At 31.4% G+C, this 24,669-nt stretch overlaps 1 protein-coding gene across 1 annotated transcript; it reads left to right on the forward strand.

The window, feature by feature from the left end:
* The first annotated feature begins 2,627 nt into the window (after positions 1 to 2,627).
* Positions 2,628 to 6,157, forward strand: LOC112691264. Its single transcript, XM_025565422.1, has 5 exons — positions 2,628 to 2,839; positions 2,883 to 3,571; positions 3,771 to 4,748; positions 5,454 to 5,906; positions 5,976 to 6,157. Exons 1-5 carry the CDS (start codon positions 2,628 to 2,630, stop codon positions 6,155 to 6,157), a joined length of 2,514 nt encoding a protein of 837 aa, XP_025421207.1.
* The last annotated feature ends 18,512 nt before the right edge of the window (positions 6,158 to 24,669 follow it).

The following is a 24,669-nucleotide window of genomic DNA, read 5'->3' on the forward strand; positions in this document are numbered from 1 at the left end:
AAAATTGGTAAGTTTTAAAGTTTAGTAATAGTCATACAGTCACAGCGTTCAATGTTGGTTCGTATGTCTCTACAATAGCCTTGCATGTACAAATATAATAAATAATATAAAAATATAATAAATAATTAATTAATTTTAAAATAAAAAAAAGGTTATGAAATATTTTAAATTTTAATGTATTTTATACTTTAACAAACCTATATTAAACTTAAATTTTATAGAATAATTAGATATTCAATGAAATAACTAGTTAAAGTATAATTTTCATAAATAATTTTCATGTACGATTTCATACTTTAACTAACATTCATAAGTAATTCATGAATTACCAAATATTTCATAAAATAACGGAATTCAATACTTTAACTGTAATATATGAATAACCAAGTACCGATATTTCCTCAACAGATTATTGTCAGAGGATCAAAATGGATTACATAATAATGTTAGCCTAGTATTATACTTATAAAGGTACAACCGTAATTGCACTTCCAAAATATATAATTTTAAGTTACCGAAGCGTGGTTTTATTTTTTCGGTGGTTAGTGGTGTGAACAATCATGTTTTAGGGATACCAAATAAATTAATATGCGCGTTGTGAGCATAAAATATGTTTTTATTTTCGTTATTTTTTCAATAAATATCGCTACTAACGATACGTATGCAGTGGACGCATTGTGATCCTGGTCTATCATCATTATTGAAACTTAATGTGACGTTTGAATAATACTACGTTATTTAATCGTAATCCGTGTGAATTGACAAAATGCGGAGTTGCCCGATTGCGGCCCGAGTCCAGGTAGTCGTATTTTATCCCAAATATAAGTATCCCGATTGCGTCCAGACACACATTGGTTCACAAAATGTTTAATATTTATTTTAAAAGTATTATTACAAGATTGCAGTAAAAAATAGTAAAATAGTAAAATAATAAATTTTTTACAATATATAAAGATATGAAATACAATTATGTCAGTAAATAATCAATAAATAGTCGAATATTAAAATAATAAATTGTCTACAATAAAAAAATAGTTAATAGTTGTTGTATACATCTATGGAAATTACCACTCCGAATATTGGTTATCGTGTGAATCGTGATTACGATGTCAAAATACGTATCGGACGCAATTGGGATATTTATTTGGTTTTGATAACCACTTGAATAGTAATTCCTACCTGCTATGTACGGGCCGCAATCGGGATAGGTGAAAAGGTAAAAAGGTTACTTTGGGCCGCAATCGGGCGACGCCCACAAAATGTACCACGATTTTATTAAACGTATCAGTACATCAAAGTTGCTGATGCTACTCCTACTGCGGTGCGTACACAATATAATATATAATATATAAGTGCGATAAGTTGTTTTTATTTTTTAAATAAATTCGTGAAACAAATCATGTAGCCGGTGAAAATGTGAGTGAACGAGTGTGGCTGCACTAGTGGTGACTCGTGGGGTTCACAGGATGATTAGGAATCAGTCATGGTATGTTGCTAAGGTATAATACTACTGATTCCTGATGATTTTAGATTTTATTCTGTATAAATATAAAAATAAGCTATTAAATTCACATTATCTAATGGTACACGAATGTATTTTATACTATAATAATAGTGATTATAGTTTGTATTATTATTATTATTAGATAAAACTTACTTTGAAAATATCAATTTTTTTTTTTTGATTTATTATTTTCAAATGTACCAACTACATTAAATGAGTTTACTGCCAACTATTCTACAATCATAATAGTCTTTTTTTTTTAATATTTTAGGTAGTAAACGTTTCCTTAATCACGATCCACCACTGTACTGCATTATTGACGATTAAGTGGGATACTTCGTCCATTGTACCCCGGGTTATTATACTAATATATATATTGTTATATATCTAGATCAGGGGTCAGCAACCTTTTGAATTACGCGGGCCATATTTTTTTTTCAAATGTTTATCAAAGGCCACATTAAAAAAAAAAATTTACATATGATATATACTAATAATGTTATTGCTAATATATTTGATTACTTTACGTAAAAATATGAGTGTAAAAAATACGAATGTTACTGGAAAAAATTGCTTTCAGAAAAATTGAATTTCTTGACAAATTAAACACAGTGACTTACCTTTGTTTTCGGCGAAAAAGTATAAATCAACCCAAGAATTATTAAAAAAACGATGTTCATCACCAATTTTTCTTTTTTAATATAATGTTATCCATAATGTTTGGATTTACTTGTAAAATGAAACTGTGGTGACGTAAACAACGCACCGCGAATCGTCCAAGTTGTTTACAATATTGTCAGTGGATAAGGGGAAAACCCATGTTCTAGAATATGCGATGATTATCTCGTTAAGGTAATTTCGAGAATGTTCTAGACAATCGACGCCGATATAATACATATATTATATATACCGGCTGGTCAGACGCTCATTCAGTTAGTCGGTGAGTACAATCCGCGACACACCGTGAATGACACTCCGCGATATATTCGGCAATTCCTCCACAATTGTAAAGCGTATCGATATTTGTACATACATATTTATATAATATAGTGTCTATTTTAATTAAATTAAATTGTGAGTGATTTTTATTACTTAAATCCCACAAATTGGTGACCTCGACGTGATGGCAGAGACAGACGCAACGATTGCTCGAGTGGCCATCAAAATACCGGATTTAATTTCGTCAGATCCCGAACTTTGGTTTGCTATGGTCGAAGGTAGTTTCACCAGCGCGGGAGTTACAGCTGACAGCACGAAATTCGGGTATGTGGTTGGAGCATTACCGCCGAAATATGCAGTTGAAGTCAGACATAAATATGACGCCGCCCTCGGACAGTAAGTATGTAAAAATTAAAGATGAATTAATAAAACGTCTTAGTGCCTCCCAAGAGGAAAAAACACGTCAACTTCTGGAGCGCGTTGAGATTGGTGACCGTAAACTGTCACAATTTTTACGCCACCTCCAAAACCTGGCTGACTCTTCCGTTCCGGAAACATTATTAAAGACACTTTGGAAGGGCGGCCTACCAAAAAGTATACAAGTGGCGTTAGCAATAGTTAAAGATAGTAAGCTTGAAGAACTCGCTGTCCATTCAGACAACATCGCGGATGCATCTGGTCCTTTGCTACCTCAAATAGCAGAGACATCGAGTAGTAACACTCTTGAAGCTATGTTGAATTTTAAAATTTCTCAGCTTACCTTGAGTATAAATCAGGAAATGGCGACGTTGAGAAGTGAAGTGGCAGCAATCAATACTCGTCCCTCTCGTAATCCGGACTCAAGACCAAGTACTTACCGCTCAAGATCTCGATCTCGGAGCCGTACTCTCCATGGTGCAAATGGATTATGCTGGTATCATTGGCGTTATGGATCACAATCGCGAAAATGCAAGGAACCTTGTACCTATAATTCAGGAAAACGAGACGGGTCATCACTGATGACGGCCAGTGAAACCATTCCGTCCCCGCGCCGTCTATTCATTACTGATCGAATTTCTCAAACTCAATTTCTCATCGACACGGGTGCCGACCTATGTGTTTATCCTCGTAGTGCTGCCAGACCGACGAGTAAAATCCGATTACGTCCTATCAGCAGCCAATGTCACGCCTATTAACACCTACGGCACTATCGCGCTCAGCCTCAACTTCGGCGAGATTTCACTTGGAGATTTGTGATCGCGGAAGTACCCATCCAAACCCATCATTGGTGTGGACTTCTTGAGTCATTACAATCTATTGGTAGACGTGCGTAATCAATGTCTTTTAGACGGTGTTACACGACTCACTGCTCATGGTAACGCTGCTGAATCCTCCATACCATCCATAAAGATTGTCGTGGGAGAAACGAAATACGACTGTTTACTACGGAAATTTCTCGAGATCACTCGACCATATGGAGCACCTAAAGACATTAGGCACAGCACCAAACACTATATTCAAACGATACCAGGACCCCCAGTAGCTTGTAAACCACGACGCTTAGCACCTGATAAGCTCAAGGCAGCAAAAAAGGAGTTTGAAGCTATGATCCAATTAGGCAATATTCGACCGTCCCAGGGACCTTGGGCATCACCATTACACTTGGTATCAAAGAAAACAACGGACGCCTGGCGTCCTTGTAGGGATTACCGTGCTCTAAATGTTCGGACTATTCCAGATCGGTATCCGGTTCGTCATATTCAGGACTTTGCACACTTTCTCCACGGTAAAACGATTTTTTCAACAATCGACCTAGTCCGAGCATATAATCAAATTCCTGTCGCTGAAGAAAATATTCCTAAAACCGCAATCGTGATACCATTTGGATTTTACGAATTCCTCTTCATGTCTTTTAGTCTTCGAAATGCAGCACAAACATTTCAACGATTTATTGACGAAGTACTTTTTGGACTTGATTTCTGTTACAGCTGCATTGACGACATATGTGTGTCACCTGTTTCTGAGGAAGAGCACATCAAACATTTACAGATCATTTTTGAGCGTCTACGCGAATACTCTCTGGTTGTCAATCCAAAAAAATGCGTTTTTGGACAGTCAGAAGTAAAGTTTTTAGGCTACATGATTTCTAGAGAAGGAACACGTCCTCTACCTGACAGAGTCACTGACATTTTGAGCTACAAGAGGTCATCGTCCGCTAAGGGTCTACGACAGTTCTTGGGTATGATAAACTTCTATCGTCGTTTTATACCTGGAGCTTCAGTTGCACAAGCACCACTAAGTGATCTTTTGGTACCCAATTTAAAAGGTAAGTCACCTATTAACTGGATACCAGAGGCTATTTCGGCTTTTGAAAAATGCAAGGAGAAACTCGCCACAGCCACGCTTCTCGCACATCCATGTGACAACGCTTGACTAGCTCTTGTAAGTGATGCTTCAAACACCGTGGTTGGCGCAACTCTCCAACAGTTCATCAATGATGAGTGGCAGCCTCTTGCCTTCTTTTCCAAGAAGCTCACAGCGACCGAGACGAAATATGGAGACAACGATCGAGAACTTCTCGTGATCTACCTTGCTGTCAAGCATTTTCAGTATATGGTGGAAGGACGCGATTTGGTTATATTCACCGATCACAAACCCATCACTTTTGCATTTCAGCAGAAATCGGATAAATGCACACCACGACAATTCAGACACCTAGACTTTATCTCACAATTCACCACGGATATTAGGTATGTTCCAGGTAAGCAAAATATCGTGGCTGATACCTTATCTCGCGTTGACGCCTTGTCAGAGACAATAGACTACACTGCATTAGCGATATCACAACAGGAAGACGATGAATGAAAAAAATACGAAAAAAAAAACACTGGACTACAACTCAAGCAAGTTCAATTATCAGATACGAATGTCTTAGTATTCTGTGACGTATCAACTTCAACCGCCAGGACTTTTGTCACAAAGCCATTCCGATGTAAAGTTTTCAATAGTATACATCGCCTCGCACATCCAGGTGTCAAGGCCACGACGAAGCTTGTTAAACAGCGATTCGCGTGGCCAGCAATTGACGCAGATTGCAGACATTGGGCGAGAGCATGTGTAGAATGTCAACGAGCCAAAATCACGCGCCATGTCACAGCACCTCTTAGTTCATTTTCTTTACCGTCTCAAAGATTTGAACATGTTCATTTAGATCTAATCGTTATGCCTTATTCTGAAGGATTTCGCTATTGCCTCACGTGTATCGATAGATTTACTCGATGGCCTGAGGTAATTCTATTGGGAGATCAAGAAGCGGCAACCGTAGCACGAGCTTTCTATACGCATTGGATCGCAAGATTTGGTACCCCTCTTCGTATCACAACAGACCAGGGAAGACAATTTGAGTCATGCCTTTTCAAGCAACTTAATAACTTGACTGGCACGAACCATCTTAGAATCATGGCCTATCATCCGTTAGCAAATGGCATGGTGGAACGAAGCCATCGGCAGCTTAAAGCCGCCATTAAATATCATCAAAATAATTGATGGACAGAAACTCTTCTGACAGTCTTATTGGGCATCCGAGCAGCTTGGATACCCACCTCTGCAGAATTAGTCTATAGAGAACCACTTAGACTCCCTGGTGAATTCCTAACGTCAAAAGATAATGCTGCCAAGTTCGTCGATGCAGCTGAGTTTATCAAAGATCTTCGACATCACATTCAGCAGATCTGACCTGTCAATGGTACACGACATGGCGAGAAGAAAAACTTTGTTTTCAAGGACCTTGCAACCACAGAGTACATATTCATTCGACATGACGGACCCAAAAATGGAATACAAATGCCCTAAGATGGTCCCTATAGAGTCATAAGTAGAAATAAAAAAACTTTTGCCATTGATATAAAGAAGAAAAAAGGTAGAGTAACTATTGATAGACTTAAACCGGCCTACATCATAGTAGACGACCATTCTAAGGAAGATATTTCGAGAGAAATTTAGACATCTACACCGAATACCATTACAAAGGAGGATCAAAGGACACGTTCTGGAAGAAGAGTTCGTTTTCCAGACCGTCTCCAAGTAGGTTATGCTTGACACCGTCACTGGTAGGGGAGTGACGTAAACAACGCACCGCGAATCGTCCAAGTTGTTTACAATATTGTCATAGGATAAGGGGAAATCCCATGTTCTAGAATATGCGATGATTATCTCGTTAAGGTAATTTTGAGAATGTTCTAGACAATCGACGCTGATATAATATATAAATTATATATACCGGCTGGTCAGACGCTCATTCAGTTAGTCGGTGAGTACAATCCGCGACACTCCGTGAATGACACTCCGCGATATATTCGGCAATTCCTCCGCAATTGTAACGCATATTGATATTTGTACATACATATTTATATAATATAGTGTCTATTTTAATTAAATTAAATTGTGAGTGATTTTTATTACTTAAATCCTACAGAACTATTACAAACGCAAACATTCAAACGTACGGGCGTAATCACGGTGTAATACTAATTGCTACAAACGGAAAGTAACTATGACCATAGATTAAATATATTAGATACATATGTATTAAATACATAGATTAAATATATTTAAAATTTTAATATCTTAGATTTTATTTATAAAGAAAAAAGAATTGAATAGTATTGAAAATTGTATGAAAAATGTTATTGAACAAAAATAAAACAAAAACAAAAATTAATCACCTTTGGGCGGGCCATAAAAAATTGCTTCGCGGGCCACATGCGGCCCACGGGCCGTGGGTTGCCGACCCCTGATCTAGATCATTGAACACCAAATAATTTCATTGACCGTAAATTAATTAAATTAAATTAAAATAAATAAATAATTATTTTAAATTAAATTAAATTAGTCAAGTGTGGAATGCTTAGTGATAATAATATACGGTCTACGGCTGCGGGAATAGATAATGATAATATAAGTTTACCCATACATGATAATACACTGCAGTTGTATTATAATTGTGCATAAAACACACGCACTGTATGCACACATGCGCCGTAGATTTTTGGCACACTGCATCGGCACTTTGGTCATTTTTATACAATAATAATAATAATAATAATAATAATATGTTGATTTTACGATCCAATTAATGGCAGCAGGAAAATGGTATATGGACGGTCATGAAATTAGTTTTAATATAAACTATTTTCAAAGGAATAAATTGTAATTTATTCTGACCCAACTCATACGGACGTGAATCATATGCGTTTTATTAATATGCACACGGCAACTCATGTAATATTCAAGAAACATTTCTGATTCAGTATTTTCGTATTTAATTATGAAAAAAATGCGCATAATATTTTAAGCAATTTGCGTCGTTATTATATAAACATACATGTTAAAAATAAATAATACACTGTATTTCGTGTGTGACGTTCGGTTTTGAGAACAAACCGCTGTTGTTTGTAACCATTAGGGTGTTGAGCGTAAAGAAATAATAATGGGTACCCAGGGTTCGGGAAAGAATTGAAGAGCCCTTGCAAATACTGAATGATATATTTAAATACGACTGTCTTCGCGTGATATACTTTTGTGTTGTATTCTACAACAAAAGTATGATCAGAAAGAAATGTGAAAGTAACGTCAAAATACAGCATCTTAACATGTTATAATAGAATTTGGTTTTTTCCCCGATTTGAATATCCTCCCTTACATATTCATCCGATGTTCGACGTTTGTTTACAATGCACTATTATTGTCAGAGTGTCCGAATTTATGGCTTCTGTTAACTCTCAGAATACACGTCAAACTGATGGAAATATTTTTTCCCGCTATTAACTTTTTCAAAATCATTAAGTATGACAAGTAATATTGCTACATAGAAAATTTACGATTTCTGATTGTTTTATAAACATTTATAAAAACAGAAAATACTTTTAATTACTTTGTAAATCGATCTTAACTAATAAAGTTTTTGATTGATAGTAATTCGTTTATTTTAAAAATACTTAACGTAAAACATTTCTAATATAATTATTATTGAATCGGTTATACGAACATCAGTGTTGTCAGTACTAAAATTCTAAAGCACTCACGTCATTTACAAATTAACGATTCGTCTGTTCGTGTTTATTATTATATAGCCTTTAAACCATCAATAGATGATTAAACTAGTGCTTTTCTTTTTTCGCTTTGTTGTAGGAAGCATTTTTTTTCAAGTCACCTGAGTATCCCTATTTATTATTTTGCCAAGTCAATACCACTGGATGTATGATATATCCTCCATATTTTATGATAAATATTTATCAAGAAATAATTCTATAAGCTTATAACGATCAAACCGAGTAATTAATTAAATACATAAACATTGTTATTGTTACTAAATTATATTTGTAATTATACGTATATTATAATCTCATAATTTCCTACTTCAAAATCATAAATTAGATGGAAAAAAAACTTTTTGAACAAACATTGTAAATCATAGAGTAAGGTGATGTAATCGATGGGTGAAAATTCGTCTGAACCAGTAGAAAACTTAATTTAAAACGAAATTACGACTCCACAATGGGATTGTATTGTAAAAATGGAATATTATGCCAACCACGATTATACTATAATGATGTTTAATGTGCGTTATCGCAAGTTACGCGAAGGGAATATAAAAGTCTCATGCTAATAAAATTGTATAAAATAACCTATCCGAAGGCAGTTAACCGAATTAAAATAATGGCGAACAATAAAGCATTAGAATTTAAGACACACCGGAGAAAATATCGGAGCTCGGTAAAAATAGTCCTGCTGTATTCCGCGATGGGCCGTGGAAAATGTACGGACTGAAACATGATTAAGTGAAGGATCTTTTAGATAATGAAACTTTTCGACGAAAACTAGACGTTTCGGTAAATAATTGGTATGGCAAGTGATAGGTCCTAAATATTAGTTAGCGAGTCGGGGGTAGACAATCGCACGGAAGAATTCGATTGGCCGCGAAGAAATGTGAATAAAAGGACGAATGGACAAAAAAGTCAAAAAAGGATCGATCGACGCCGAGTAAATTATACCTAAATGTTTATTCGTCATCGTCATGATTTTCTAACTGAAATGTAATTGATTATGGATATACTATCTATAATCAATGATTTCAGAAACAATAATAATGCATAGATTTAATACATGAGAGTGGTCTCTACTAATAGTCTTCAATAGAATTCCTGCGATCCATTTTAAATATAATACGGGGCTTTAGTAATTTGGCGGAGACATTTGGATTAGAACATTTGAATTTTATTAATATTTGAAGGTTAACTTAATTTGACCAGTTAACTGGGTACTGACAGTGGTGTTCCTATAGAGTATACTATACATACCCAGTAAACTCTCAACATAATTTTGAAAATCCATGGGTATACTGCGTACACTCTTAAGTCTCAAACACTTTATTGAGAAGTATTAAATATAATACGTTTTACAATTTTTCATTTTTGCCTTATTTCGTAATTGACATACAGTTTTTCCTCAGGTTATTAGTAGACATTATTAGTAGACGTTATTAATTTGTTTAAATAATTTTAATTTCTATTTCTGTAAAAAATAAAAATGTATGCATTTAGAATTTTTTTAATATTTACAGAACTTTTCCACCACTAACCATCATCACCGCCTAAATCATAAAAAATGTCAATTTTCAGATACACGCCTGCGTAGTATACTCTTAACAAAATTTATGGGAGCATCACTGGGTACCCAGTGGCCCAGATTGGTTTGAAAAGTAGCTTGTATAAAATGAATTCTTTTTACCAAGATCAACATGCTGTGAAATGAGAAGGTGGCAAAGTTGGCGAGAACGATTTATTCAAGGTATATTATGTTATAATTTAAGGATATAATTTTTTTTCTAAACTTTGTGTCACACTATTTTCGTCTAATTAGCATGATTGTGATAAAAATGTGTACTGAAATGGTGTTGTAAAACTGTTTCACACATTTTTTTGTGGTTAAAATATTCTGTATATCTTAGATTCATTGATAGGTACCCTGAAAAAATAACCAATAAAGCACCAATGCTAAAAAATAATACTCGTATCATTGTTTATTTTCAGGTGCTATACTACTGCGGGTATAATAGAAATTATTCTAATACTTTTTTCACCTTCTATGTGACTGTTTATTGATATTATTAATTCACTAAAAACTTTTAAAAGTTTTTATAAAACATGTGTAGTATTGGAAGGTGCAAACAGATATTGGTTTGAAAATATTTTTGATTTATTGATTTTCAATCAAACAAAATATTTGTACATTGGTTTAAAATACTAATGTCGATAAAGTTATCTTTACCTTATTCACAACAGTGGAAAAAAGTGCCTACCCATCTCTTTTTTTCTTCCGCGCCGTGAAAATCGCATCGCAGGATAACCAATTGTGTTAATACGATTAAAAGCATCGGCCGATTTAGATGATGGCGATTCATGAGCGGTATTACTACGGCGTTAATACACGGTGTATCAAAAGTTTTCATTCAATTTCAAAAATTTATATTTATATTTATATTAAAAATGAAGATATAAGGGTGAAATAAAGTAAAATATATTCTTAAAATAGTTTTATTTTACTTTGGTTACAAATGTTCAATATGACCCTAACCGGCCACCCGACACACATCTATACGGTAATCAAATTCTTCTCAAACGTTGCTGATTATATCTGGTGTCACGGCATTAACAACATCTTTCATTCTGATTTTAAGCTCTTCCAAGTTTGTAGGCAATGGTGGTACATACACTTTATCTTTTATGTAGCCCCATAAAAAAAAAAATCATACACTGTGAGGTCAGGGGAATGTGGTCGCCAGGGATGAATCGCCAAATCGTTGTTTCCTTTACGCCCAATCCATCGCTGAGGGAGTTCACCGTTAAAATATTGGTGAACTTCTAACTTCTAGTGCGGCGATGCTCAATCTTGTTGAAAAACAAACTCATCACTATCTACTTGTAACTGTGGAAACAACCATGTTTGCAATAATTTTAGATATGTGTTACCCGTTACTTTGTTTACTTTTTCTTCAAAAAAAAAAAAAAAAAAATAGACAGTAAACTTTTTTCCTAGAAATTGCACAGAAAACATTGATTTTTTGTGAATCTATTTGATGCTCAATAGCTGCGTGTGGTTGCTCTAAAGCCCAAATTCTGACATTATGGCGGTTGACTTTTCTACTTAGATAAAATTTGGCTTCGTCCGAAAAAACAATGTGTGAGATAAATTACTCATTTCTTCTTGTTTTTCGGATATGAATTTGCAAAAATCAATCCTTTTTTGTTTGTCATCCAGTAGGAGGGCTTCTAACAATTATATTCGGTATGCCTTCAATGTCAAACGACGTTGTAGAACATGCCGAACGGTCGAATGTAGAAGATTTAGTTCTAGGCCTGTACGACGTTTACATTTCCGTGGATTTCGAACGAAACTTTGTTGAACACGCTTGATGTTTTCGTCAGAGGTACGAGGTCGACCTGAGCGTTTCTGTGCACACAGGCAACCATTTTCTTGGAACGTTTGGTGCTAACGTCAAATGCTTTCAGCAGTAGGAGCTTCAGTTCCATAAGTTCTTCGAAAATCACGTTGAATGGTTATTGCCGACTCACACTTATCGAAACGTAGGACGCAAAACGCTTTCTGTTGCGGAGTTGCGATAACGAAACAAACACGATTCCTAGTTCACTAACCATTACGGTGCCAAATTTATCAACTAGATAAATTAAAATAAACTTAGTTATCTAATCTTTCCATAAATGCATTGGTCATTAACCTGCGATTAACCGTTGCCGAACTATATCAGTTCGTAATCGGATGAAGACTTGAAACACCGTGTAGAATACTTTGCTGACCGGGGAAATGGAATTACACGTGCTATACGTTGGGAAGTTATGTCGAAGATAATAAATATCGGTAAAAAAAAAAATAATAATAATAGAGGAATCCGAAGAAGAGCCACACGCGGTGTGCAACCAGCGATAGGAATGATCGTAGATGTAGTCGACGACGGACGGGTTGATAGCTGTCGGTATTCGTCAATTGCGCCGAATTTGGGACACTACCTGTATAGTATACATCTACTGCGCCGGTATAAAAAGTATTTATTAAAATCATATTCATCTATTGCGCCGGTATAACAACTATTCAGTACAAGTAAAAATTATAATGGCTAAAAACAAAAATTAAAATTAAAATCAAACTTATCATTCTACATACTTAGTATTTACACTAATAGTAGATTATATATATATTTACACTTAACCTACAAACTTTGAAAAGTTCTTATGTCTAATATTAAAATTAGTTACGTCTATTTTACTATTTATTTTTTTGTCATAAATGTAGAGTTTGGTTAATTTGTGATAACTAAGAGAACATGTATTATGATTGTTGCGTGATATTATTTTTAAAACTTCATAAAAAACAAATATATTTGGATGAGGTGAATTTCCCAAACGCTGAGTGAAATGCCTTACAGTCATTTATTGTTCTTTCGTCTGATATGTTACACGATGACCTAAGATACAGGGGAAAAGTTGCTTTTTCATCAATATATGTATCAATGAGGTAATCACAAAATGTATCAACTCGAAAATCGATTGGCGCAATAGATGTATACCTTTTTTCGATCTCATAATTTTTCTTTGATTACCTGCGATTTTCGGCGCAATTTATATAAAGCCATAGCCACACGTATTTCATGATGACTGCTTACATTGAACCACGTTACATGGAGATTATAATATTCTCAATAGATTTTCATTTTTCGTGTTTTTTAATAACTTTTTTTTCCTTCGTATAATGCCGATAAAATAAATTTATCAGCGTTAGAAAATTGAATTTTGTTGAAATCGGATCACCATCCTCACACTTATTATAAAATATTGTAGCAGTGTAGCGTTCTACATGTTTTAAGCGCCAAATGTTTTTTCTGCATATTAATCTCCAGGTAAAATAAAATTAGATCGTATGAATGCAGTTTTTTACAATTATGAATTTTACTATTATTATTATTATTATTATTATTATTATTATTATTATAACGTGGTAGCCAACATTTTTTTCTCTATCACAGAAATTAAAAATTCTGAACTGAAAATTATAATATGGTAAATTATGTTTACCTGACTTTATAGCTTAAACGCAATATCCTATAGATAATTGTACATTATGGAAATGTAGCAAGTTGGCTATTATTTTTGTGAATCCACTCGGTGAACTGAAATTTGATACGTTGGAAATAAACAATTATTTACGTTTGATAATAAGAATGCACCTTAATGTGTTTGTTTCTGTGCTTTAAACTTGTATACGATCATACAGTTCCCTAACTATGTAAATTTCTTCACATCGTTTAAGTTTATTATGTTAGGTTATAGGTACTTGATATCTGAAAAAAAAATCCAGAGTTAAAAATATTTTAACCATTCCAAGAAAGTTCGTACTAAAGACATGATATGAAAATTAGAAACTCATAACTGACGAAAATAATACCATTTCCGACATTTAACGAGACTGTATTGTATTGTTTTGTAGGTACAATTAATATTTTGAAGGTTAATTACATTATCTACGATTTTTATAATTTTTACTTGATTTTTTTTTTTTTTTAGAAAAATAATAAATCTTTCGAAAATATTTGAAATAAAATAAAAAAATAAATGTAATTCACTGAGATCAGAAAAGTAAAATGATTATTGTTTTGATATGAACATGATGTAAATAGGTACCATCACCCAAAAAGTTAGAGCAAAATAATGACAGGTTACATAATTGAATGATTATATTGTAAATTGAACCATCATAAAGTCGCAATTTATTACTTCAATTTCACCTATTAGGTATGTACTAATCAGCAGTGGCGTATCCCAGGGGGAGATTGAGGGGGAGGGTCATAGAAAATTAAATATTTGAATAGCCCCCTCCAAAATCGAAACTTTGTTAGAAATTTTATACGTTGTTTTTATAATTATCTGTTCGTTTTTCGAAAATCGTAAAAATAAGAAATAATACCAACAAAAACGATAGCATTAACAATACCAATTACGTAGTTTGGCTAGTTGCGATGAAGTTTCAGTGCAATGAAAAAAATAAAAACTTGGCTAAGGACATCGTTGGTTCAAGATAGGTTCAGTGATCTTTCAATATATAGTATTAAAAAAGATAAATCGAAAAATATGATAATCGATGATATTTTGAATATCTTTGCGGATACAAATAGATATTTGCCATTAAAATAAAATATTAATTATTTTTAAATATACGTTATTTAGTGTTTTTTTAGTACAGTTTAAACATATCTATATTTTCATTGATAATAAGTTTTAATTGTGCATAGGAAGGGAGTGTGGGGGTGAAGCCCTTGCGGGTTATTTTTACATTTAATTATTTAATTATTATAGCCTTCCAAAAATTCAACCAAATGTCCGCCTATGGTTAGGGGTTTATAAGCCCCCGAACATTTTAATGTATGTGTATTGTCTATTGATTATAATAAAAATACACAAAGTTCAAAAACATTTAATGTTACATATTTTTTATCCCTCCTCCCTCCCAAAAAAAAAAAATTCTGGATACGCCACTGCTAATCAGTCATTATTTCTTACATAAGCCTATCAGTATATTTTTATCCATTCATAAGTAACTGTCTCATTCTCTCTTATGATTATAAATTTATAATTTATCACTATCATACATTCATACCTTAACTCTTATTACTGATACATATGAAATACCAGTGTATAAGCTGCAAGTATTATTGTAAACCTACATTTTTAATAATTTTAATACTTCATTTTCTCTATTTTTGTCAATTACACTTTTTTATCAATAGTTGTATAAAATATAAAAGATTATACAGACATATAAATAGTCATTAGTATTTAGTAGTGTCTAAAAAAAACAACAAGCAAAGACTAAGACAAAAATAATTATTATCACATATTATACAGGGTTATTCAAAATGATTCATCTGAATCATTAGAAGTATTATTGGTAAATTGACTGCTTTTATGGATACGGTTGGGGCAATAATTAGATTACAACAGCTTTTCATAATAATTCACAAAATTATCATATTTACTGACCAATGCATCTTTATCGATAAACTTTTTATAAATATCCGCGAACGAATTAAATGCATCTTTAGTAGATCACATGCCTTATGTCGAATTTCAAGAATTCAAGGATGAGTTAAAAGTATTAAATCTTTGAAAATTTTTTGTTTTAGTTCATTAAATCAACAATCTACAATTTATTTTGCTTGAGTAAGTATTTCTTGAAAATTATCATCATTTCTGATGGCAAAAATGTTATTTTTTGTTCTATTTACCATTTCTGCAGCAGCAAATAAGTCCAAATCATGATTTTGGAGCATTTTAGAAAGTGGCTGAAGGGAAGAAAAACAACGAATAAATAGTATAGTTGAACAGTGCATATACACAAGACAATACAGCCATTAGCTACACAGTCTGAATAACAAAATTTTTTTTAAACATGCTTATTGGTTATTCGATTTTGTGTAAAACGCTGATAGCTATATATTTATAGCATTATTTTTTTTATGATTGGTATTTTTAGTAATTCATTTTCTGGAAATGCCGAACGGCTGTCAGCCTGCACTACTAAGTTTATTTTAGAATACCATTTATTGTTAAATGTGCTGCTTAATACAGCTCATAATAAAAATTATATAAATTATGACCGAGTAAAATGCCTCATATTCTATCATAAATCAATAATCATACAGACTGAAAATGATAATTATAAATTAGGTATTAATTATTACCTATTTACCTTACTTATTGCTTACCTACTTCATAGTGGTTTTAGAAAAAAACACTTAATATCAATTTGAAGCATATATAAATATAGGTTTAATTATTTAAATATTAAATACGTTATTAAAATTATAGAAATGTAAAACAAAAAATAGTTTATTTCATTATTAAACAACTGTAATTTAAAAAAAGATGTTTCAAAAATGTTTCACGGGGCTATTGGTAATTTAAGTAGCTATCATAAAATGTTTAAAATTTTATGCTGTATAATTACTTTTAAACACTGAAAACCGAAAGGTGCATAGCTTCATCATGTGTGCGAAATAGATATAAATGTCAGTGTACGTCTTTATGCTTGATATGACATGCATGATAGCGAATTTCTCTATCGCATCATAGTATCTATAGATCGGCTGTTACTTAATTTGTACATTCCGAAGATTAACTAACTACAGTGTAAATTTATCCACCCAACCCACCCCACACCCATCAAAACATCAGACACCCCCACGACCATAGTTGAATGAAGGAGCGAACTGCCCCATAAAAGTACGTGTTCGGCGCCACTGATCATGTGTATTGTGTGATAAAACAATTTAACGATAGATCTTATTGACTGACAGTAAAGCGAACATTTTGGCATAGATCTTAATGTTGGGAAGTGGAGAGATAATCCTATAACAGATAAATTAAATGTCTAGGGAGAATAGGATAAGGAAGGAGTTTTTAAGAGATAGTCTAGAAATAGCAAAACTTGTAGCAAACATGAGGTTGGAGATGATTTGAGCGTGTTATGAGAAGAAATGAGACAGACATTAAAGATGTGTCATGAAAACTAATAGAGATGAAAAAAGAGGAAGAAGTCTTGACCTAGATTCTCTAATAGAATTGAAGGTGATTTAAGGATAGCTAGTTTGTATGAGTCAATGCAGGATGGATCGTGTAGAAGTGAAGGACAAAGGTAAATGTTACAGTGGTCCTCGTACAACCAGAGAAATAAGGGTAAAGAAGATAAAGAAGAAGAAATATTCAAAAAAATAACAAAGATATAAATTTGGCTGTTTTTAACAAACGCTTTGCTGAACAAAATAAATATTTGTTCCATTTTATAACGCGCATCTTTCTAATTAACTCTATTAAACGGTGAGTATTTCTATTGTTTGCACTGTTAACCATAACCCACTGTTGTATTGCAGCTATAAAGTATACTAGTTAGAGAGTTTTATAGATTATACCTTTTTAGTTAATTTAAACTTTTCATAGTCTTTAAAATTATATTATATAAAATATTTTTAGTCAAAATTAACTTGGTACACATTAAAGCTCAAACGGAAAGATGAAAAGATAAAATAAATTAAAACTATCACTAATGATACTAGTCATATGAATTAAAATGTGTAGCCATTGCAGTGTACTTTTTGATTAGAAATATTGAATTTATGTGGCAATTATAATGGGAATAATAGAATGTAATAAGGAAATTGGACAACAATTGATTTTTATTGTGTAGTACATTAGTTTTGCTCATCTCAACAGACGATTTTATGTTCAATTAGATATTTATTGACGTTGTTGCACTTGTTCTAATGACTTTATACTTAGGAAATCTAAACCATATCGTTCCAAAATTGGGATCGCATAGTTATTACTTTCTAATACATATTGACAGGTAAACAAAAAGGAAAAAAAAAACAATTTTTACATTGAAATAAATATTATTGTGCGCAAGAAAATAATAGAACAGTATATATATATATATATATCAGTTGTGAAATTGTTTTCTTCTGTAAATTGTCTATTTATTGTTGAATTGTTATTGTTCTGGTTCAATTCAAATGGTTTACATGATATTCAATGACAGTTGTTTTTTATCACTTGATACCGAAGTTAGAGTTACGATAGTCATATTTAATGAACAAATATGTCTAAATATTTATAAAAACATATTAGATATTAATATGATTACTTTTAACTACTTAGTTTTCAAAATACTTCTCATTATAAAATATATTTTAGATGAATATAAAATTCATACCTAGTTAAGTTAATATTTTTGCAATGCATACATCAAACCGAACTGAGAATAAACTGTACGTATTTTTATGTGTAAAAATACTAATTAAGAAATTTGGTGTGTAGTCTAGGTTGATCATATTAAGAAAACAAAAAAAACAGGACCGCTGTTACTTCCCCCCCCCAAAAAAAAAAAGAAAAGAAACCCTAATCCATACACATTCGCACATATGCACACATATCTCGAGAGTTAAAGTCCAAATCTCTATGATATCATAAACAATTTCTTTTTATTTTATCCTTTTTTAGTAAAATAACCTAAATAATAAAATATTTTCTTTTAATTATTATTAAATAATATTTTCTCTTAATTATTCATCAAACAACACAATGCAACATTTCAAAATTATTATAATTTTTTTAACAAGAATTAAGAAAACTATACACTATCTTCAATCATCTATCTTATTATGGAAATAATGGAATTAAAATGGGACGGTCTTCTAAAAATGGGATAAAAAGCGTCCCATTCGAAGTTTGTCGGGATAACGGAACGTGATGATCAAAAAAGGGACAATCCCGTTTTAAATGGGACGTCTGGTCACCCTAGTATAAGCCTACTTTTTTTACATAGATTTGACATTCCTATTATACATATAAAATAAATGCATAAGTGTCATATATTTATGAGTTATAATCAATAATAATGATAAAACTTTGAAAAATCCTCAAATATTACTAAATCTGTTTTATAAAAAAAATAGTTTTTTTTCTACATACACGAGAATAGTTTATAGTGATGAACAAAATGTATAACGATTACTATAAAAAAAATTTTATTTTTATTTTTTTAAATTTTTAGATAATATTTGTCTTATTTTACTTAAAAAGTATATAGTTTATTTTAATTTAGCGAATATATTTTTATCGAGATAATGAAATTCGAAATCGTGATTGTTCAATGAATGGTTAATATTATTATTTTATTATCTCATATAGTAGATAAAGCTTACAAAATCATTGCTCTTTGAACAATAAAATGTTACATTGGTGGTTTGAGTTTTATTTTACGTATCACTTATTCTGTCATGTTATAAAAAAATAAAAAAAAAAACTGCTCGTCACTGAAAAACCAATAACTCCGGTCGGGTCGTATTTCTTTCTCACCACCAATGTAATTCTTCATAAGAGAAAATTACGTTTTTCAATCACCTTTGCCGTAGATCGTCTACAATCGAAATATGGTTACTAGGTTTATGTGTGGTCTCTGTGAAGAAAATGAGACAACTATAGCCAATAATACGCGTTTGATGCAATCTTTTAACTATCACGGCCGTTCACTTACAATAATGAAAAACTACAGCATAAAACACTGGAATAACTGAACGTCCAAACTCTTATAACTGTATATAATCAGTCAAAGTAAATCGCGTGGGTACAAAAACAACGTTAAAAATTCAGAATATTACGATTTAAGAACAAGCGATGGCTGGTAGCAAGATATGAAAAGAACTTTTTTTCCACCGACTTCTTTTTTTTTTTTTTTTTTTTTTTTAACACCCTCAGAATATATAACGCGAGATTCAAATCGTCTTATAGGTAAAATTTGTTCATTAATTTTACACTAAAATAATTATAACTATACGATTATCGTACCACAAATGTTATTACACGTTGATCTTTGATTTTATTTTTATGTAATTGCCTGAAATCGTGTTATGTGATAAGAAATTAAGTATAACTGTAGTTTAGGGAAATTTTTTTCGAAGCGATGTCGAGAAATTTTTATTTAATTTTTCAATAATGTTTCGTTTTTTTTTCGTTTATGGGGCCTAACATGAATGTATTTGAAGTAGATGCTTTTTAAAATAATATAACAAACTTTTAATCAAAAGAGAAAAACAAAAATTAAATGATTAAATTTTCTGTAGGGAAGTAAACTATTACACATTGAAATTAAATGTTTTAATATGAATATATTGGTACTCTATGGTATTAATGGTATTAAGTTACATGTTGGATCAGAAGGATTTTACTTAGGGTTATAACATTACAAAGATAAAAGTAATATACTATTATGGGTAAATTAAAATTTAATTTAATATTACACAAGTAACATAAGATGGTTTAATAACTTCATCTAACCATTACCATTAAACCATTTATATTTATTTAAACTAATCAATAATCTCTACTGAAATAACAATTATGGTATCACTAAATTATAATGCTTTATTTGGGTAAAATAGATACACATTGGAATATTTTAAAAATAAACCACATAAACATATGTTAGTTAAAAAGTCATTCGAATTTAATTCAAAAGTTATAGTTATAATTTAAACTAATCTAATGAATTTTAAACACTAATACAATTTTTTAAAAACCATCTTATGTTTAGTTGAATTCACTGTTTAGTAGACATTTAAAAACCTTCCTAGTTATTTGATTTTGAATATACTATATTTTACTCTGTACAAAAATAAAAATCAGAAATGTTTAAATTTATTTGTTGTGACAAAAATAACTAACGAGTCATAAGAACGAAAAGTTTGGATGAATTAAACTTGTTAAAAATAAGTATTTTCTTAGATATAAGTAATTAAAAAAAACCTCGTTACTATTGAAATGTACGTACATATTATAATATAATTTAAACTTGTTAATACACACTCGATTACATATATAATAATAATCTACATAAATATATATAAATAATCTATATAAAATCCAAATACCACTGGTCGCTGTATCTTAAAAACTACTCAACGTACGCACTTGAAATTTGGAATAGTGGTTTCTGTAATACTTTCACCGTACAATAAGAAAGGATTTTAAAAAATGTTGCGTTCAAATGAATTAATTAACTATTACTCACCGCCATGGGGCGTATTTATGGGGGGGGGGGCCTAGGGGGCCTGGGCCCCCTCTGAAATGAAAAACACCATTGTTAAAGATTGTTATTTTTAACATGGACATTAGGGTGGTCCTTAGTTATAGAAGAAGAAAAAGAAATTTGATTATTTATTTTGCTGGACCCCCCCTATTTTTTTATTATCATACAAGAATGAGTTGGGTAAAATTTGGATAAAATAACTTACCCCCTTCCCGTGCCACAAAGGGTAGAACAATTGCTGAAACAGATAATTTTACATTATTTGAGTTTTTTTTGTAAAATATAAAACTTACCAAAAAATTGTACTGAACCTTTTTTGTAGAAAAAAATATTTTCTATAAATAAGTTGTTTACAACATTTATTGTAAATCTATTACTTTCCAGAAAAAGTAGATAATAAAATATCGTTAGATATTTTATATTTTGATAATACAATTACAATGTAATACAATGATAATCGATTTGTTGATACTTATTATCGAAGTTTTAAAATATCATTAAGACTATTAGGTTATACTTATTTTATATATTGCTTTTATAATGTTTACCAATGTGTATTATTAACTCATTTGGCCGGGATTTGTTATTGATTATTACGATTTAATCAAAAAATATTTACTTATACATTTCTATTAGTTAATCAGTGAACATCTTACATTTCACACTAACTACAACATTGTGTTTTCATTTATATTCAGTTTTTAATTTTCTCTTGTGTTTATAACAATTTAAAAGTTGATTTATTAGTTAAAAATGCCATGACAAATGATTTATTTGATCGGTTCAATGAATAATCAAATTCTCGGTAGCAAACTGCCAACACTAAGAGATTGTATGAAAGTTTTATTTTTTAATATGCGAATAGTGAAAATTAATTTATCAGAAAGTGCCTATTTAGTGATCAATGAATGTACTATATTTTGGAAAAAAGCCCGAATTCCAACTAAAGATCGAGCAGATTGTATGAAAAAATTAAAAAAATCATATGAAGTTTGGAGAAGTCTTGAAAAACGTAAAAAACGAGAAAGTGAAACATTCAAGTTCCAAGTAAAAGAGTTTGAACAATCTTTAGACAATTTATTTGATATTGCACACGCAAATGCATTTGATATTATGAAAATCGACATCGACAAAGAATTTTTACGTTCTCAAAGAAAGCCAGGTCGTCCAGGTTGTTTGCTTGGAGTTGACATGAAGTTATCACAAAAAGAAAAAAGAAAAAAAATTAGGATAAATCAAGAGAAAACAAAACGAAAAAAATATGAAAATGAACTTTCAAACATAGAAATGGGTAATTATCTAATTTTAAATTATGAAAAACAAATTATAATGTTACGTTTTTATATTATATGGTTGCACTACAAGTTTCTATTATTATATTATAGTTGAAACTCTTGAATTTACCACTTCAGAAGAAGAGGAGGAGAAGAAAGAGGATGGAGGTAGTATGGTCTTAGAGGAAGACCATAGACCATGTACATCTGGAATTCAAAGAGCAACCAAAGAAATTATGACACCAAGGCTTTCTGCCGCTTTAGACAAATGTAAGGTCAGTGATAGAGACGCTGTACATTTACTAACAGCATGCGTAGAAAGTGTTTCTTTAAATCCATCTGATTATATTATCAATCGAACATCTATAAAAAAATGCCGTGAAATTTTTCGTAAAAAAGTTGCCGAAAAAGTTCATTCCGATTTTTTGTACTTTAAATATTGATTTCGTTATCGTACATTGGGATACAAAATTACTTCCCAATTTGTCTGGCCAAGAAAAAGTTGACCGTCTTCCAGTAATTGCTTCATCTCCTAATGTAGAACAACTTCTTGGAGTTCCACAAATTCCATCAGGTACGGGTAGTGAAATATCATCAGCTGTTTATGATTCATTGGAAAAGTGGTTATTACTTGATAAGGTTCAAGATTTTGTGTTTGATACTACTGCTTCAAATACTGGTAGACTAAATGGGGCTTCTACACTTTTAGAGCAGCGATTAAGTAGAGACATTCTATTTTTAGCATGTAGGCATCACGTTTCAGAGTTGATTATGCAAGCTGCTTTTAACGAAGCGAAATTGCACGTATCATCTGGACCAGATATAGCTATTTTTAAACTCTTTAAAAATGCATGGAAAAATATAAATAAAACAAATATATTAGTTTGGAATACAGATAAATATTTTGAAAAGATAATTTCGCCAAAACGTGAAGAAGTTTTATCATTTTGCTTTCAAAAAATCATCCCGGATGATTACAAAGAATTTATTGAACTAGTCATAATTGTTTTTTGGAGATATTCCACCTGGTGGATTAAAAATTCGCCAACCCGGTGCATATCATCAGGCAAGGTGAATGGCAAAATGTATTTATTGTCTTAAGATATTTTTACTATGGTCTGAATTCAAAATAACAAAATCAGAAGAAAATATAAAGCGAATTTGTGCATTTATTGTTAAAATTTATATTAAATATTGGTGTATAGTTACGAATGTGATAGAAGCTCCATTAAATGACATACATTTAATTCGTTCATTAAATGAATATAAAAAAGATGTTAAAAAAATTTCAGAAGCATGTTTGTCAAAATTTTTAAATCATTTGTGGTATTTGAATGAAGAATGTGTAGCGTTCAGTATATTCGATGAAAGAATTTCAATAGAAACCCGAAAAAAAAAAATGGCCAGTAAGCTCATTGAATATAAAGAATTTACTCCGGAAGTGGAAGGAGAATTTTCCCAGGATATATTATCAGGACAAAAAAAGTTTTCCTTAAAGATAGAAGACGTGGATGAATTTTTAGATAAAGAACTACCTATCAATTTGTTAAGTTGGAAATCAAATAAATTATTTAAAAGATTTAAAATTTCTTCAGAGTACCTAAAAATGGATCCTATAGAGTGGAATAATAATTCTGCTTACCAGTCAGCAAAAAAAAAGTTATAAGTTCGTTACAAATTGTAAATGACATTGCAGAGAGAGGGATGAAACTCATGGAGGATTTTAATGAAAAGTTCACCAAAAATGAAAACCAAAAACAATATTTGCTTCAAGTAAGTTATGAAAATATATTAAGTATAATGATTGATTTTCTATAAAGTATTTAATTTTAGGTTATTCAAAAATACAGAAAAAGTATCAAAAACAAACAAGAATAGCTTTGAGCGCACCATTTATAGATGAAAGTACCAATACCGATTGAAATACACTTGTTATTATTTGAATGTACAAATAATAATACATTTTAGATATATCATAAACTTTTTAGTAGGAAACTAAGTTTTTTTTTAGAAAACTTAAAGACGCATAAGTTATGTACCAGTTTTCAAATAAAATTCAAAAAACTATAACATTTTCTCGTTCAGCTATTTTTCAACCCTTTTGTGGCACGGGAAGAGGGTGAGTTATCTTGACCAAATTTTACCCGAAATACTTTTTTATGGTAATAAAAGAAATAGAGGGGTCCAGCAAATAAATTTCAAACATTCAAAAATAAGGACCACCCTAATGGACATGTTATAATGCTGGGGGTTTCCGAAAAT

Source organism: Sipha flava, unplaced genomic scaffold, assembly GCF_003268045.1.
Source record: "Sipha flava isolate LNK unplaced genomic scaffold, YSA_version1 587_pilon_pilon, whole genome shotgun sequence".
Lineage (NCBI taxonomy): Eukaryota > Metazoa > Arthropoda > Insecta > Hemiptera > Aphididae > Sipha > Sipha flava.